Below are 17138 nucleotides of genomic sequence, written 5' to 3' on the forward strand. Positions count from 1 at the left end.
GCAGCCGCCCCTTCGCCCAGGGGGACGTCCCTGCTGCTGCCCCATCGCCCGCCCCCAGTGCGCCGGCTCCGCGGGCTTCACGCCCTCCCCCTCCATCCCCTGAGCCCCCGCCCGGCACAGGACCCTTTAAGAAGAAGGGGCAGCAGCTGAAGGCGTCAGCTAGGGTATGGTGCTGCTCCCGCAAGGGTTTCAGGATTAGATCGAGACGCAAAAAAAATCCCCAAAAGCCAAAACCCAAACAAACCTAAACCGACGTGTTGGGGTCAAGGAAAAAGAGAGGGAATTAAATAATAATAATAAGAAGAAGAAGAAAAATACTTAAAGGGGGCTGTGGAAGCAGGAGAAGAGAGGGAGAAAGTATTGAAATTGTGCCTAGTTTGGATGCAAGCAGGGATGGTGCACCCCGGCTGGCTTTGCCTGCTGCAGGCCTCCCTCCTCCTGCTGGCCAGAGCGCGGCAGAGCCGCGACCCCGCCGGCGCCTGCCCGCTCCGCGGAAAGGTAAGCGCCGGTGCGGAGAGCTGCGCCGCCGGCCGCGCCGAAACACACTGTCCACCGGGCCGAGCAGCACAGAAGCTGCGGCGGCCCCGCAGGTGCTGGGCGGGGCAGGGGCCCGGCGCCACGGTGTCCTTCCCGCGGGGGGCGGTGATGAGAGGGTGCGGTGCGCAGCTTGCGGTGACCCGGTGCAGGGTGGCTGGCTGGGGAGGAGAAGGGCGGAGGATTGTTTCTGGGAGCCGTGCGCCAAGTGAGACATCACCGCCGGGTGCTGGCGGAGGAGCGGGAAAGACCGCAGGGCAAGCCCCAGCTACCAGTAGATTTTGCCTGTGCTGTGTGGGGGCGAGATGCTCTGCTCGAAGCAGAACAAGGTTGCTTCGAGTGGCTTGCTGTCACCACCCCTTCCTGGCGGGGAGAAGAGGCAGTGTGGGGGAGTAGAGTCGGACCAGTAAGTGGCTGTGCCCTGAAAGCGTAAATGTGGTTCCAAATTATATTAGCATTTGCGCATCCTCTGACCTCATCATTCTGAATAGAGTGACTAGGAGCGGCATGGGCTAACCTGGCTCTGGTAGGTACTAAGTGCAGCTGAGGGGTCTGCTGCAGGCTAGGGGTACTGTTCTGGCCGGTGTGAAGCTCGTGAGAAGGGTGCTGGTTCCATCAAACACAAGACATTGATAAAAGAGTAGTGCTCGCTGAGGTTTTTGAGGTGAACTTACCAAAAACCATGTAGGAAAAGGCTTCCCGAACTTTGTGTTAAGGCATCTGCTGGTGTTAACAGACCATCTGTGCTGTCCGTTGGCAGCTACTTGGACCTGGAAGGAGCCTGACTCGGAGTGCTGTGCATCTGAGACGCTCCTGGGATGTGTCTCACCACTTCATTTCATCTCCTGCCCCAGGCGGGATTACCTCCTCCAGCACAGCTGTTCAGGGAACTGGAGGCCCTTAGAAACAAGTGTGAAAGTGCTGCTCTGGGGAGGTGCCAAAGCCCCAGTGGGCTGAGTGCAGGGTATATGCAAGGGTAAGTGTGAGAGGTTTTTGCTGTGACCTTTCTAAGTTTTCTCACCTGCACATGCACTTACATGTAGTCCCTGGTGAAGGGGCCTGGCTGCTTTGAGCTGAGCATGCTAGCCTCCCATCAGCCACAAAGGCTAATCTCCTGGGATTTAGGGCACGGTTCATTCAACCATGTGGCAGGCATCTGCCTAAACTTGGGTTAGAACTTAATCCTATGTTGGGAGGCTGTGCCTGGATTTGTCAACTGGCCAGAGGGCGGACATAAGCCTCTGGTGTGGTGCCCCCTTCCCTTTGAGGATATGAAGCGCAAAAGCTGTCGGGCTGGCATTAATCTACTGCAAGGAGCTAGTAAGAAGAACCAGAATGAAGGGGACAGCCCTTGAGAGCCCGAGCAGCAAAACTCCTACTTGCAGAAACAGGTAACGCAGTGATTTGGTGGAGCACACAGAGAACTTTCCGTAGGACTGGGACTTCTGCTAGTTACAAGTGAAACTGAAGATGAAATATGTTAATGGTATCTCATTATCTGCTGATTACTCTGCCATCAAAATGTGAGACCCACTGTAATTCTAGTATTGACAGGCTGTCTTCTAGAGTGATTATGACAGTGGTAAATTTAAAGGCATCATCCAGTGATTAACAGCAAAATGCTTATGTCTGTTACTGGTTAGTGTTTTGTAATGAATTCACAGGATCACAGGATGTCAAGGGTTGAAAGGGACCTCTACTTGAGGTTCAAAGAAGGTGTGGTACTGATAGTGGTGATGCTACCTCAGGTCTTGTTGTGGCAGCAAACTGGGGAACTTGTATTCTCATGTGGGACTGCTGCTCTCCTCCTTACACTTCCCTTCTGTTTTTAACCCTTGCTCCTAGCTACTGCCATCACGAGTCTTGCCTTGAGTACCACCTGTAATTTGGAGACAGGAGACAGAGATGTGCCTGTGGTTGTTGTTACAGCTCTAAAATGAATTTCCTGGAGCTATACAACCCAGCTCTCTTGAGTTTCCAGGACACCACTTTTGACTGCAATTTGCTCTGCTTTTAAAACTCTCTTTTCTGAGGTAACAGCTATGTAGAGGATCTAGCATAAAGGAAGATTGAGTTGTAGTGCCTTTTTCTACTGGATGCTCTCAAGGAAGGGAGATGCGAGAGAGGCGCTGCTGGTGACAGCATATAGTGTGATGCTGGGCTAGATTTGGCACCACTGTGCCATCTCACAGCCACACGGAGTACTAATGGACTGTTTGTGGGGGTCTGGTGTGGAGCAAAGCAGTGCTGGGACTCCAATCTCCACTTCCTGAAGGAAAAAGAGATGCTAAAGGAGTGTGAGGCATGCCCTGAGCAGCTGTGATGCCACCTCTTAGATGGAAAATGAGCTTTGTGAGCTCCCACTGTAGTATTACCTGATGATGATATCTAGTTGATGGTGCTGGAAACAGACTCTGCAGGGTCTGGGGAGATTTCACACCAATGGTGGGAAACTGAGGCCTGCCTTCTGGCCTCTCACACTGGCTCCAAGCAGTTCTGAGAAAGGAAACCTAAATGGTTCTTGGGGTATATTGCCAAGTTCATGGCTACTCCAGTTGATGTGGAACTACCAGAAAGAGTGCCCAGTCCCTTCATAAGGTCTCAGACTGTGTGAGAAGTTCTGCTAGGTCTCAGACCACTTTCTCCTTGTGCTGCAGGATCTTTAAAGGCTGAGTTTACTTGCTCTGAACCTGATAGCTTAGTGTGACTTCTTTAGTGGTATCGCTAGTAAGTGCTGGCATGGCTCTGCTTAACGTGTAAAAGCAGAAGCAAAAAAGTGATAACGCAGTGCCAAACACCTTTCTAGCAGGGCTGTGTACAGTATTCAGGAGCACTCCAGATGATCTGCGTTAAAGCCTGATGCCACCCATGTGGACCTGAGCCTTCTGGATGGGTTTATTCAGGAGATGACTGGTGACCACTTGTTCCTTGCGGTTTTGGCTGTTCTCATGTACTGCTGTGTGCACAGTTGACTTGTGAAAGTGAAGGACTGTTTACCTCCCAGCCTTATGCCTTTCCCAGGTGCCTCTTAAGTCTTTTAATTTCCTTGTCAATAGAAAGCAGCAGTTCTGGTCCGTTCTCTTTGCTGGCTTGCAACTACTTCCCGTTAATTTCTAGCCACAGTGATGGATGCTTCCATTTTTCCTTCCCAGTTAATGACAGGAGGGAACCCTATCAGATTTTTTCCTCTTGTTTCAGTTTGCATGTTCATTTTCCAGTGTTCTTCCTGGGTGCATGTCAAATTTGTATTTGCCTTTTGCTGTGCATCATCTTTACCTCTTGTTGCTGTATCAGTTTGTCTGCTTTTCCTGTGGTCTTCAAGAGAGTTTTTATGGTCTGTAAGACAGGAGTGCATTCCAGGACTGTTCTATAGGATCTGGAGTTGTAGCATGATGTTCTAAGGTATGAGCTAACCTTCAGACTCTTGACATACTACAGGAGTGTCTGAAGAGGTTTTTGGAACATACACCTTTGTGCTGGTAAGGTGAGCTGGTGGCACTTGGCTGGAGTGCTGCGTGATCTGTGGTCTGGTTTGACAGAGAGTGTTGCTGGAGAAGGTTGTCTGTGATGAGCCATTGCAGAACAGTGTTTAGATTAATCTTTCTGATCCTAAGTCTTTACTACCAGAAATTTATAGGCAATATGCTTCCTATAAAATCCCCCAAGCAGCTTGTTCTGCATTTGGCAGTCCAGCTTCTTTGATAAAACAAATGCCTCAGCTGAAGTTACAGTTATCTGCTGATAAAGGCTGACCAGATGTTTGATTGCAACTGGAAGCTCATCTTATTACACAAGCAAAGGCTACCTCTTCCTGTCTGCACAAACAGCTGGAAACTGTTCACAGGACCACAGGATGTTAGGGATTGGAAGAGTGGAAGGGACCCAAAGAGATCATCGAGTCCAAGCCCCCTGCCACAGCAGGACCATACAAGTCTAGCTCAGATCACACAAGAACACATCCAGACAGGCCTTGAAAGTCTCCAGAGAAGGAGACTCCACAGCCTCTCTGGGAAGCCTGTTCAAGTGCTCTGTGACCCTTACAGTAAAGAAGTTCCCCCTTGTGTTGAAGTGGAACCTCCTGTGCGGCTTATGTCCGTTGCTCCTTGTCCTATCCCACAGAGCAAGTGAGCAGAGCCTGTCCCTCCCCTCTCCCCATTCCTGACCCCCAGCCCTCAGATATTTCTAAGCATTTATTAGATCCCCTCTCAGTCTTCTCTTCTCCAGACTAAACAGCTCCAGGTCCCTCAGCCTCTCCTCATCAGGCAGTGTTCCAGTCCCCTAATCATCCTTGCAGCCCTCCTTTGGACTCTCTTGAGCAGATCCCTGCCCCTCTTAAAGTGAGGAGCCCAAAACTGAATGCAGTACTCAAGTTGAGGTCTCACCAGGGCAGAATAGAGGTGGAGGAGAACCTCCCTTGATCTGCTGGATACACTCTTCTTAATGCATCCCAGGATCCCGTTGGCACAAGGGCACATTGCTGTCCCAAGGACAACTTATTATCCACCAGCACTCTCGGGTGCTTGTGTCTGTTGTTCCAGTGAGGACTGGTGCACTGGCAGGCTGCAGTAGGTGATAGTGCTCATGCTGGCTTTTGGTGTAAAGTGAGTTGGCAGGATCTGAGCAGGATCTGTTTTGCCACATTGGCTTTCCTGTTCTGTGAGGTTGCTTAGGGCTTGAGCACAGCCCTGTACTCCTATTCCTAGGGATGTTGTGAGGCACATTTCTCAGCATAACACCCTTAAAGTCTGATTCTGACTTTGTGATGCCTGTGGGTTTTGAGGGTTTTGAAAGCTGGTCTAAAGAAAGACGACACTTTCCTCTTCTGTGTTTGCGTATGCCCTGACACTACAGGCTGAGTTTGGCCTGTAGAATCTATTCCTGTGTTTTCAAGGTATTACACCCACTTCTCTGCTGCTTTCAGGTCGGGGCTGACCTCTTCTCCCAGGCAATCAGTAACAGAACAAGAGGACACAGCCTCAAGCTCTGCCAGGGCAGGTTTAGGCTGGATGTTAGAAGAATGATTGGCATTGGAATGGGCTGTCTGGGGAGGTGGTGGAGTCTTCATCACTGGAGGTGTTTAAAGGAGAGTGGATGGGGCAAATTGTGCCATGGTTTAGTTAGTAAGAACATGTTCAGTGATAGGTTGGACTCGATCTCAGAGGTCTTTTCCAACCTGATTAATTCTGTGACTTTCTGTGACTTAAAAGTAAGGGACCTTGACCCTGTGTCTATCTGCCATGTGCTGTGTCCCTGTAAAACTGTTTTTCCACCTGCTCTGGCAAGTCTGTTGGCCAGCTGTGTTTTGTGGTACCAATTAATTTATCATCTTGCTCAGAGTAGAAAGTTCTCTCAAGATGTTGTGGCACCCTCTACGTGTCATAGTGGTCTATTTGATGAAAGATGTCTTAGTGTACTGAAGTTAGAGGAGTGAAATGAGGGTGGTTGAAACTCTGCTGTCCTACTTCAGAAAAATTATGCCAGTGTTTGACTTGGTGAAAGGTAAATGCTGGATAAATATCTTGCCTGTGACACAGCCTGCTTGGGGTATTCTCTGCTGCTGACTTCGGCAGATACCTGGCTTACAAGCCAGGGTAGCGTTTCTCTTGAGAAAACACAACATTGCCTTTCAGGAGGTGAAAGCCAAGGCAAATCAGCCTTTGATTTTAATTAATAAAACTTAGATTTTTGACCTCAAGACCTAAGAAAAAGGAAAGTGAAAGAGGACTCTGAGCAAAGCCGCTTTAGGAAAAGTCCATGCTGGCAAGCTGCTGAGCCATGTGACCTGCTGGCTTGGCACTGTACTGCAGTGGGCCAGCATAAATCTCTGTACTTACTCAGTGTCTCCCTCTCCCTCAGCAAAGCGAGCTGAACTCCTTCCTATGGACCATCGAGAGAGATCCCCCGTCTTACTTCTTTGGCACCATCCATGTCCCATATACACGTGTCTGGGATTTTGTCCCAGAGAACTCCAAGAAGGCCTTTCAGCAGAGCCACACTGTGTACTTTGAGCTGGACCTCACTGACCCCTACACCATCTCAGCTCTCACTAGCTGTCAGCTCCTGCCACAGGGGAGAAACCTTCAGGATGTGCTGCCCCGTGACATATACCGCCGGCTCAAGCGGCACCTGGAGTATGTCAAGCTCATGATGCCATCTTGGATGACCCCAGACCAGCAGGGTAAAGGGCTGTATGCAGATTACCTCTTCAATGCCATTGCTGGCAACTGGGAACAGAAGAGGCCAGTGTGGGTGATGCTGATGGTGAACTCTCTGACGGAGGTAGACATCAAGTCACGAGGTGTGCCTGTCCTAGATTTGTACCTGGCCCAGGAAGCGGAGCGGCTGGGGAAGCAAACAGGGGCTGTGGAGAAAGTAGAGGAGCAGTGCCACCCACTCAATGGGCTGAACTTCTCCCAGGTGAGATGATGGTGTGCAGGGTGCCAGGCTGTCTGCTTGGGTGGATACTGCAGCAGCAAGAGCTTGAGATGGGGTGTGGGGTAAGTGCTCCCATTCTCTAGTCAGAGACTCGTGTTTGCTCTCTGCAGCCTGTGCCTTGGCCTGTGCCGTCAGAGTTTGCTGGCTGTAGGAGTTCAAGCCACATCCTAAATTCACTTAGATTTCACTTGGGGAGACCTCTGTCCTCTCCCTTGGACAGCCCTGAGACACTAGACATGGGGTTCTGCTCTCTGACCCTGGCTGAGCTGCCCTGCAGGGGCCCAGACCAGGCTGGGGCTTGGTATCTAAACTTTAAGTAATAGCCAGTTAAGAAGAAAGGTTTGATCACTTGGGGAAAGCAGGAGTGCTGTGAGTGAGGCTAAGAAGTACGTACTGGCTGGAGAGGTGACCCAATGGACCTCTCAGTGCCCATCCTCTGAACTGGGAAGAGTGTATTTTTTGGTTTTGTTTTCCTTCCTTTGAGACCAGATGAGGGTTAGCACAAGCACAGCTTCTTGTAGGGAGCTCTTGTGCAAATGCCTTTGAAAAACAGGTTGAATTTGGCACTGTCCATGTGGAATTACACCAGGCAAGTAGAAGGACCTCTGTGTTGCCCATGTGTTGAATGGGTAGATTGTGGGCCCTCCTCTCTGGACTAAGTGCATCAGGAAGCAGCATCTATCACTGTCTCTACTAGATAGGATCACAAGCAAGTGTAAGTTACATTGTGGCCTAGGGTATGTTTGCTGCAGGGAAGTGCTTTCTTGGGGAGAAGTGGTGTTTGCTTAGGAAGAGGTAAGATTTGATGTTGCATCATGGCCTGGTAGCCCAAGGTGGGAGGACCTTTAGTCATGGAGCTGGGGAGTTTTGACTGATGCCTGACTCTTTCCTTTGCATCCTGTCTCAGCACTGATGGAGTTTCACAGGTTGGAAGAGAAGGAGCAGAAGCAGAGCTACAGCCCACCAAAGGCAGGAATATTGTTTTGGAGCAAATGTCAGAAGTGCTGTTACCTTGGCCAGTCTTGGCAGGGTTCTGCAGTGAAAGAATAACACTGTAGCCCAGGGTGTCCTTAACAGGTGTGCATGTACAGTTCTTAACTGCAGACAGGGCATCTGCACTTGCCACTTCCCATATTTGAAGCTGGGCACCCTCATTCACATCTCCAGTCTTTTGCTCAGCTGTGCTTCGAATCCTTATACCATAGCTCTCTGCTCACAGCAGCCCAAGGAATGGGCTGGAAAGTCCTTTATCTTGCACTTCATGTCTGGTTTTGAGGCTTTATTAACTTTATTGCTGCCATTTTTGTGTTGCTGTTACTGTTTCTCTGGTTTAGCTTGGTAGAAGGGAAGTGGGGAGGCAGTGGCAGGTACATGTGCTGTCTTCACTGCCTTGTAAGAAAATAGTAGGGAAGCTGAGAAATAGAGATTGGAGATCATGCCCCTGTTAAGCTTATGTAACTGCTGACACCTTCTTTAGGCCTTCACACAACGTCCATCAAGTTGTGGCAGTGGTTGTGCTGTTTTCCTGGTGGAGTAAATACCACATGAGCTGAGAAACTGCATGGGGTTGGGACGCAGAGCTGTAAGATCCAGAGTTGCCCCAGCTGGGGGCATTTATTGTGAGAGTCCATCTGAGAGGGTCATGGTAACTAGAGCTACATAAGAATTTTAACTCTACATGGGAAATCATAGCCTATGATTACCATAGAGGTGTGAGCTGCGGCTCCTCCCATGTCTGCTTATGTCCAGGGGGTATGAGCACATGTCCTCTGTGGGAGCAGATCTGGACCAGGTACTGCGCCACTAATTCATACACTATTCTGCCCAATACTACCTTTCCAGTGCAAGGCAACTTGAGGAAAAGAACCAGAGGTGGATGATTTTTACGTTTTTAAGCTAATTTCAATAGCTGTTTCAGAATCTGACTTGTGAACCCTCATGGATAGCAGGTCTGTAAATCTTTCACATGACAGCTTGCTTCTCGGGTTGCTCAGGCAATTGAATTAATTATTTGTAATACAAATCAAAGAGTTTGAAATAGGGTCTTTTATTTGCTGCTATCTGGGTACACTCAGTGTCAGGCCACTTGTCTGTCTGTCTTCAAGTGAGCAAACACACATAGGGAGGACTTAGAAATTTCTACAGGGAAAAATGAGGACACAAACCCAAAAGAAATGGTCTAATTCTGTGCAAAAAGTGCCTTTTTTTTTTTTTTTTTTTTGTTGCAGAAAGATAGTTCACCTAGCAGAGAAGCAAATTTAGTGTTCTCTGTTTCTTACAACATGGCATCATAGAACTGGTTTGGGTAGAAGAGACTTCTGAGTCCAGATGTTGACTTGGGCCACACAGAACAGCATCCAGAGGGGTATTGAAAGTCTCCAGAGATGGAGACTCTGGTATCTCTCTTCCTCATGTTGAGGTGGAACTCCTGTGCTGTACCCTTGTCACCCATTACCCTTGTCCAATACAGGGTGCAACTGAAAAGAGTCTGTCCCCTCCCTCTTGACCCCCAGCCCTCAGATATTTATAAACATTGATTAGATACCCCCTGAGTTTTATCTTCACCAAACCAAACAGCCTCAGGTCCCTCAGTTTCTCCTCACAGGGTAGTGAGGGGGGCTCCAGCCCCTTCATCACCCTCGTTGCCCTCCATCGGACTCTTTTGAGTAGATCCCTGTCCCTCCTTAACTGGGGCACCCAAAACTGAAGTCAGATGAGGTCTCACCAGGACAGAGTAGAGGCAGAGATGAACCTCCTTGGATCTGCTGGCCGCACTCGTGATGTCCCTCAGGACCCCATTGGCCTTCTTGGCCACAAGGGTGCATTGCAGTCCCATGGAGAGCTCCTTGCCCACCAGGTCTTTCTCCACAGGGCTGCTCTCCCGCAGATCAGCTCCCAGCCTGTACTGGTGCAGTTTATTGTTCCTCCTCAGGAGCAGGACTCTGCACTTATTCTTGCTGAACTTCATTACGTTACTCTGTGCCCAGCTCTGTCTGTCCAAGTCTCACTGAATGGCCACACAGCCTCCAGGTGTCTCAGCCAAGCCTCCCAGTTTGATATCATCAGCAAACTTGCTGAGCAGACTCTGTCTCTGCCCTCATCAATGTCATTGATGAAGATGTTGAGCGGGACTGGACCCAACAGTGATCCCTGGGGAATTCCACTAGTTACAGCTATCCAGCTGGACTTGGCACCATTGGTCACCACTCTTTGCACTCTATTGTGCAACCACTTTCTAACCCATCTCACTGCCTGCTCTTCTATCCCACACTTCCTGAGCTTGCTCACAAGGATGTTATGGGACACAGTGTGAAAAGCCTTGCTGAGGTCAAACTGGACTACATCCACTGGTCTCCCTGCATCTACCCGTTCAGTTACAGCATCACAGAGTGCTGTCAGATTAGTCAAGCACCATTTCCCCTTGGTAATTCCATGCTGGCTACTTGTTGGGGAGGGGAAATTAATTGATGCGAGATGCTATTTTCCAAAATTGCTATTGTTTATTAATTTTGCTATTCAGAACTCGGCCACCCCTGACCACTAATTCTCATGATATTTCAGTTCTTACAAGGTATCACAGTATCATCAGGGTTGGAAGAGACCTCACAGATCATCAAGTCTAACCCTTTACCACAGAGCTCAAGGCTAGACCATGGCACCAAGTGCCACGTCCAGTCTTGCCTTGAACAGTGTGTTCTAACCATCATTTGTTTCCCATGTCTTTGGTGTGTGATGTGTTGGTTTTGTATTTCTCTAAATTCCTCCTGTATTCAGAGGCTTGTGTGCAGATGCTGTTGCCTTTACAGAGTAAACTTGAAAGCTGGCAAAAAGCAAACAGGATTTTTGGCAAGGGTGTGGTCTCCTTTATCCTTGCAAACTTGCTATTTTCTATAATGATGTAATTATTTCAGGTAATCTTCATGAAGGCTTTTACTAGCTATTTGAAAGGTAGATTGCAAGTAGAATGAGGAGACTGCAAGTAGAATGAGGAGACCGAGACACAATTTGAAGGTGTCTGTTGCTTTTCCTGGCCTAATGCAGAAAGGCAGCAGCAAGAGCAATTCTTCAAAGCTTTTGGTAACAGAGGGAGGAGTGCCTCAATAAAATTATCAGGCAGCAGACTTAACAGGTAGATGCATGTTCACACAAGACATCACCCATTTTCAGCATGCTTGGATGCTTGGACATCAAGATATGTGGACAGTTTTGAAGGGATTAGATGGATGTCTGAAGGCTATTCACATCAGGGAGTCTCAGATCTGTCCTAAGTGCCATCACTGGCTCGAGGCATTTATCAGTCACTGACAGCCTGAATTGAGGGCAAGTGCAAAAGGAATAACCACTGTCTGGATGCTCTGTCCTAGCTGGGAGTAGAGTACTAGGGTTAGAATCATTGAATCATTTTATTTGGAAGACACTACCCAGTCCAACCTTTAACCCAGTACTACCAAGTCAATGCACCTATACATCTTTTAAATGCCTTCAGGTGTGGTGACTAAACCACTTCCCTGGACAACTTGTCACAGTTTTTCCTAATATCCAGTCTAAAGCTTCCCTGGCACAGCTTTTGTCTGTTTCCTCTCATCATGTCTCTTGTTACTTAGGAAAAGAGACCAACTGCCACCTTGCTACAACTTCCTTTCAGGTAGATAAAGAGTGATAATGTCTTCCCCTCAGCCTCCTTTTCTCCAGGCTCTACAACCCCTGTTTCCTCAGCCAGTCCTCATAAGACTTATTCTCTAGACCTCTCACCAGCTTTGTTGCCATTTTCTGGACACACTCCAATCACCTTAATGCCCGTCTTTTTGTGGGGACCCAAAAACTGAACACTGTATTCTACCTGCAGACTCACCAGTACCAGTTCAGTCACCTACCTGGTCATGCTATTTGGCATAGAAGCCAGATGCTGTTGATCTTGCCACCTGGGCACACTGCTGGCTCATATTTAACCAACTCTTGACCATCCAGGTCGTTTTCTGCTGGGCAGCTTTCCAGCCACTCTTGCCCACATCTGTAGCATGAAGTAGTGACCCAAGTGCAGGACCTGTTACTTAACCTTATGGAGTTTCCTACCATTGGCCTCAGCTTATGCCTGTCCAGATCTTTTGGAAGAGATTTCTTATCCTCAACCAGATCATTACTCTTGCTGTCTGGGATATTTATTCTGGGATAACCTTGACAGACTACCCTAACTTTATTTTGAGCAAACTGAAATAGGCCATTAGGCTCTGCAGCTGGTAAGGAGCTGAGAGAGGATGGGATGATGCTAACTGTTTTCCCTTGAATGTGAAGCTGGCCTTGTCAGACAAATGTGGTTCCACTTCTTGCTAAGAGTATGATTTTGAGTGATCAGAGTTGTTGTATTGGTACATATGCATTTGAAGACTTCTGACTGTTCTTCTGGTATGGGACTACATGGCAGGCAAAAATCAAAGCGGCTCATTATAGACAGCCCAGGTGGAGTGATCCTTCTCATAAAATGACTGGAGACTGAGAGTCATCCTGCACCAGAGGGGAGGGAAGCTAGAAGATACTTGCAAAGCAATGCTGAAGGGATCTGTTGCTGGTCCTAGATTAGTTGATAGTTTTGTCATGATGTAAATACCAAATAATTGTTGGCACAAAAGTGGAGGTCCTGCAGATGGAGGTAAGCGATGCGTCAGCGGTGGGGGCAGAGCTGAGTCACTTGGAAAGCTGGCTTTGTCTAGTGCAAGGCTGTACCTCTAGGAGTGAAGCATGGTGGTCAAACTAGTGAGGCTAGAGACCTTTTATGGAATACATAGATGGTGCAAATGGCTTGGAAGGTAACTAGAGAACATCACTGCCAAGTGAATACCGCAGTTAAAAGGAATATGACAGTCCTCAGGTGAGCAGTAGGAGCAGGGTAGAAATGTAGGCTGTGGAGCCCAGCATAGAAACACTGTTTAGTCCTGGGGTCAGCACTTCAGAGAGCATTTTAAAATTGGAGTGACGTCAGAGAATAGCTGCACAGTTAATCTGGGACCTAAAGGCCATTCCTGTACAAGAGGAAAGAAACATGATCTTCAAAGTTGTTTGCAGAGAACCAAAAGAGTCATTTCATGAGCACTCTTGTGTATCTGTCTAAGAAAGAGGTACAATGCAGCAGAGCTCCCAAGATCAGTGGCAGAGCTGCTGAGTTTGCACACTATCAGAATCAATTGACTTTTAGTGAAGGCAATTTGCCAGTTGAAAAGATTTCTTTAGGAGCTGGTGGAATTGCCATCACTCAGGCTTTAAATTGCTGTCTGAAACAGAAAAGATTGCTAGGTAGCATTCAAGGGCTGCTAATTCATGCATGGAATCAATGTACATTTTGTTCTGTCTTGTAAAATACCAATTTAGGGCAATTTCAATATTTTTTTTTTTTTAATAGATCTTTTCTGTAGATCAGGTGAAGTTTCCTAAGTTTGTTGTCAGTGTCAATGTGACTTTCTTTATGCTAAACTGAAACCAGATTTCTCTTTTTTGACAATGAGACACAGGACAAGAAGATGTTCTAAAAGAAAGATGTTGTGACAGGAACAGGCAGGAGTAAGGGAGCAGCTGCAGGTCAAAGCTTTATGCTTTCTGTTGCATGTGCTTTCCAAATGTGCACCCTTCTAGTAGTTGAGGGACACTACTACCAAGTAAAAGGGTGCTTGAGGAGTTACTTCTAGGGTTTGCTAGCCAGTTCCACATGCCCTAAAGGCATCAGGCAAATGCATGTATATGTGTGAGAGGGACCAAAAGTCTTGAAGGACTGTATTCAGTACTGTAATACCTGCAGAGGAAGACTCCTAAGGAGCAGGCAGTAGCTCTTGTGGGCTCGGTTTACCTGCTTAACAAGAAATGAAATAGAACCATACATCACAGAATCACAGAACTGTAGAGGTTGGAAGGGAACTCCACGGATCATCCAGTCCAAACTCTCTGCCAAGGCAGGACCAACCTAGGGTAGTTTGCACAGGAATGCATCCAGACAAGTTTTGAAAGTCTCCAGAGAAGGAGACTCCACAACCCCTCTGGGCAGCCTGTTCAAAGGCTCACTGTAAATTTTCTCCTCGTGTTGAGCTGAAACCTTCTATGTTCCAATATGTATCCATTACTCCTTGTCTTCTTGCTGCTGACCACCAAAAAGATATAGGCCCCAGCCACTTGACACCCACCCTTCAGATATTTGCACACATTGATCAGATCTCCTTTCAGTCTTCTCTTCTCCAGACTAAACAGCCCTAGGTCGTAATGATGCCTAGAAACCACATTCCTGCTCAGCCCAGCCAGGGGTTCAGTGCCTCCTTCATCTCACAAAGCCTCAGCCTTTAACCTTCACCATTTACATCAATTCCAGGAGACTGTAAAGGGCAAGGAACTGTACCCAAGATGTGGCTGCAGTGGGGGTGCATGGCAGGTGGGTGCTGAGCACCCTGTCCTGCTAACATACAGTACAGCATGTGCTCCCCTCACATTCACAGAAGCCCTTACCATAAGCTGTGCTGTCAAATGGAATTGACTCCATCAACTTGCTCTTGATCTGTGGTACTCAGTACAAGGAGCATCGGGAAAATTAAGAGCAATTTAAATAGCACTTTTGTGGCTAGATCAAGATCACTTTAGTCCAGTGCTGTCCTGGATCACAAGACCATTTCTTGAGTGCTCTTTAAAGATGGCTTGATTTGGTCCCCAGAGCAGTGTTTGTGGTAGTTAGCTAGGCCAGCAACATTGGCAGGGAGCCTGTGATGCATACATGTGGGGAAATGAGGCATCATTGATGCTGGTGAGTAACAAAAGTCACTCCTCTTGTTCATGCTTTCTGGGAAAGCTACAGCGTGTCTGCACTGTAGCATTGTAATAGGTCCTCTAGGAATAATCCAGTTTCCTTTGCCTAAAATTTGGTTGTTGTTTTGACATTAAGAGCTAAAATTTCCAAGCTGCATCCTGCAGTTTGCACTGGAATGCCAGCCAGACAGTGCAAAACTGGTTTTGAAGTGTTGTTGTGATGCCACTGTTACACATAGCCTGGTGGATAAGTGGGGATGTCTCTTCTGTTTGTCTTATATTCAGTGGGGATTGGGAACCTGGACAAATGCATTGCCACTTTTGGCAGTTATCAGGCTGGTAATGTTTCCATGTCCGTAAAATGTTTTGAAGACTTGTCTTGAATGTATCCATTCCCTTTTGTAGTGGATTAGGGAAGTTAGATAACCTGCATGGAATCACAGAATGTCAGGGGCTGGAAGGGACTCCAAAAGCTCATCCAGTCCAACCCCTCTGCCACAGCAGGATCACCTAGAGCAAATCACGCAGAAATGTGTCCAGGTGGGTTTTGAATATCTCCAGAGAGGGAGGCTCTACAGCCCCCCGTGGGCAGCCTGTTTCAGTCTTCTGTCATCCTCACAGGGTAAAAATCTCTTCTCGTCTTTAAATGAAATTTGCTATGCCTCAGCTTCCACCCATTGCCCCTTGTCCTGTCACTGAGCAGAGCCTGGCACCATCCTCCTGGCAGTCACCACTACACATTTATAAACATGCATGAGGTCACCTGTCAGTCTCCTCTTGTCCAGGCTAAAGAGCCCCAGCTGCCTCAGTCTCCGTGTAAGAGAGCTATTCCATTCCCTTCATCATCTTTGTGACTCTGCGCTGGACTCTCTCAAGCAGTTCTGTGTCCCTTTTGAACTGGGGGGAGCTCATTGCCTGTAGCTTCCAGAAGTCCTAGAGAGAAGGCACTGGTTTCTTTTGTCAGAGCCATCACATGTGACTGTGCAGATGCATTAACTAAGTTTAGAGGAAGCTGTATCTTTTAGCAGCTCAGGAGCTTCGCCAAATCAGCTCAGGAGCCTCACTGAATCAGAGGCAGTATGGCTGCATCAGAAGAAACAGATGTTTCCAAATGCTGTTGTCTTTAAGAGATGTGTTCTGGTCCACAACTGATATTTCTACACATCTGCCTGCCAGTAGTGTCTCTCTGCAAAGAGCCACCCTGCAGACTTTTTGCTGGTGACTGTGTTTCCGAAGGAGGTGTGCTGACATAAAGCAGATTCCCAGGCAGTGCTGTGGGATGTTTGTGGCATCTGCCTAGCCTGTAGAGCTGTGAACCCAGATGCTGCAAGGTTTTCTGTTCCTGCTGTTAAGAGCTGCTGGGGATCTCTCGATCTCTTGGAGGCTATGTACCTACATCTGTGTAAAATGATCAAGCGCCAGTGGAGCTGAATCACGTTGCTGGAGTTTCTTAAGTAGGCAGATTTGCTTGTGACATAGAGCCAGTGGCAGATTCAGAACACATCCCCCAAGTCAGAATAGGCTTGACCTAGGAAAGGCTGTGAAAACCAGTCCTACAGCTCTTGGGTAGCCCTTGACAGGCCCTGTGTAGCCAGGCAGAAATTGAGCTGCTTCAGATCTATTCTGAATTTCACAGGGAGGCTGCCCTAGCCTGTGGTGCCATTTTACTTTTCTTCTTCTGTGACTAGCTTTGATTGCATACAGAGAGAGCTCTTTGCCAGGCTGAGCTTCACCAAGGTTGGCCAAGGGCAAAGCAGGTAGACAGTGGAAATTGGAAAGATACCAAAAGTCTTGTTTTAATGGATTTAATGAAAAGTCAGCAGCTGTTTCTTGATGCAAAGCTTGTGTAAGGCAGGAAAGGATGGCTGCAGACATCAGTGGATTTCTGTTTCAGTCTCTTTAGAAGCAATGGGTAAAGTCTTAGGTATAGGTTCTGATGTTAATCTCTATATAAATATGGGACCCACTGGCCTCATGGAGAGTGTCTGTCTCTGGAAAACACAGCTGGTGTACACTGGGTTTATAGCTTCTCCTCTGTGCAGGTGGTGGAGCTGACCTTCACTTTTTATTCCTTCCTGCATGCTGCGCTCTTGAGAGGTGTTGCACCAAGGAGAGCACCAATTCCCTCTGTGTCTTGGTTTGAGCTGGAAACAGCTCTGGACTGAGGACAGAAAGAATTGACGCCAAAGGAGTAATAAATAAACACACTCACACAGAATTGGAGGTTAAATTGTAATACTCTTTACAAAAGTAAACAAACTACATGTCCTACGTTGGGCGCAATGGGGTTAAAAATCCTCTAGGGACTAGAGGAATCTAGAGGTGGAAGTGTAAAATTGTTATCCAATCCCATAATTCTGCTATCTCTTTATAAACTAGCAGCAAGGCTAACT

At 47.7% G+C, this 17138-nt stretch overlaps 1 protein-coding gene across 2 annotated transcripts in view; it reads left to right on the forward strand.

Annotated features, from left to right (window-relative positions):
* The first annotated feature begins 301 nt into the window (after nt 1–301).
* The window catches only part of LOC135173492 (metalloprotease TIKI1-like), an 82619-nt gene continuing 65782 nt past the window's right edge, over nt 302–17138 (forward strand). For both annotated transcript variants that reach the window (XM_064140442.1, XM_064140443.1), the window contains exons 1-2: nt 302–498; nt 6391–6951. In XM_064140442.1, the coding sequence (XP_063996512.1) occupies nt 382–498; nt 6391–6951 (678 nt within the window). In that variant the 5' untranslated portion in view covers nt 302–381. The remainder of the gene's footprint in view (nt 499–6390; nt 6952–17138) is intronic.

The sequence above is a fragment of the Pogoniulus pusillus genome, chromosome Z, assembly GCF_015220805.1.
Source record: "Pogoniulus pusillus isolate bPogPus1 chromosome Z, bPogPus1.pri, whole genome shotgun sequence".
In the NCBI taxonomy this organism is placed as follows: Eukaryota; Metazoa; Chordata; class Aves; order Piciformes; family Lybiidae; genus Pogoniulus; species Pogoniulus pusillus.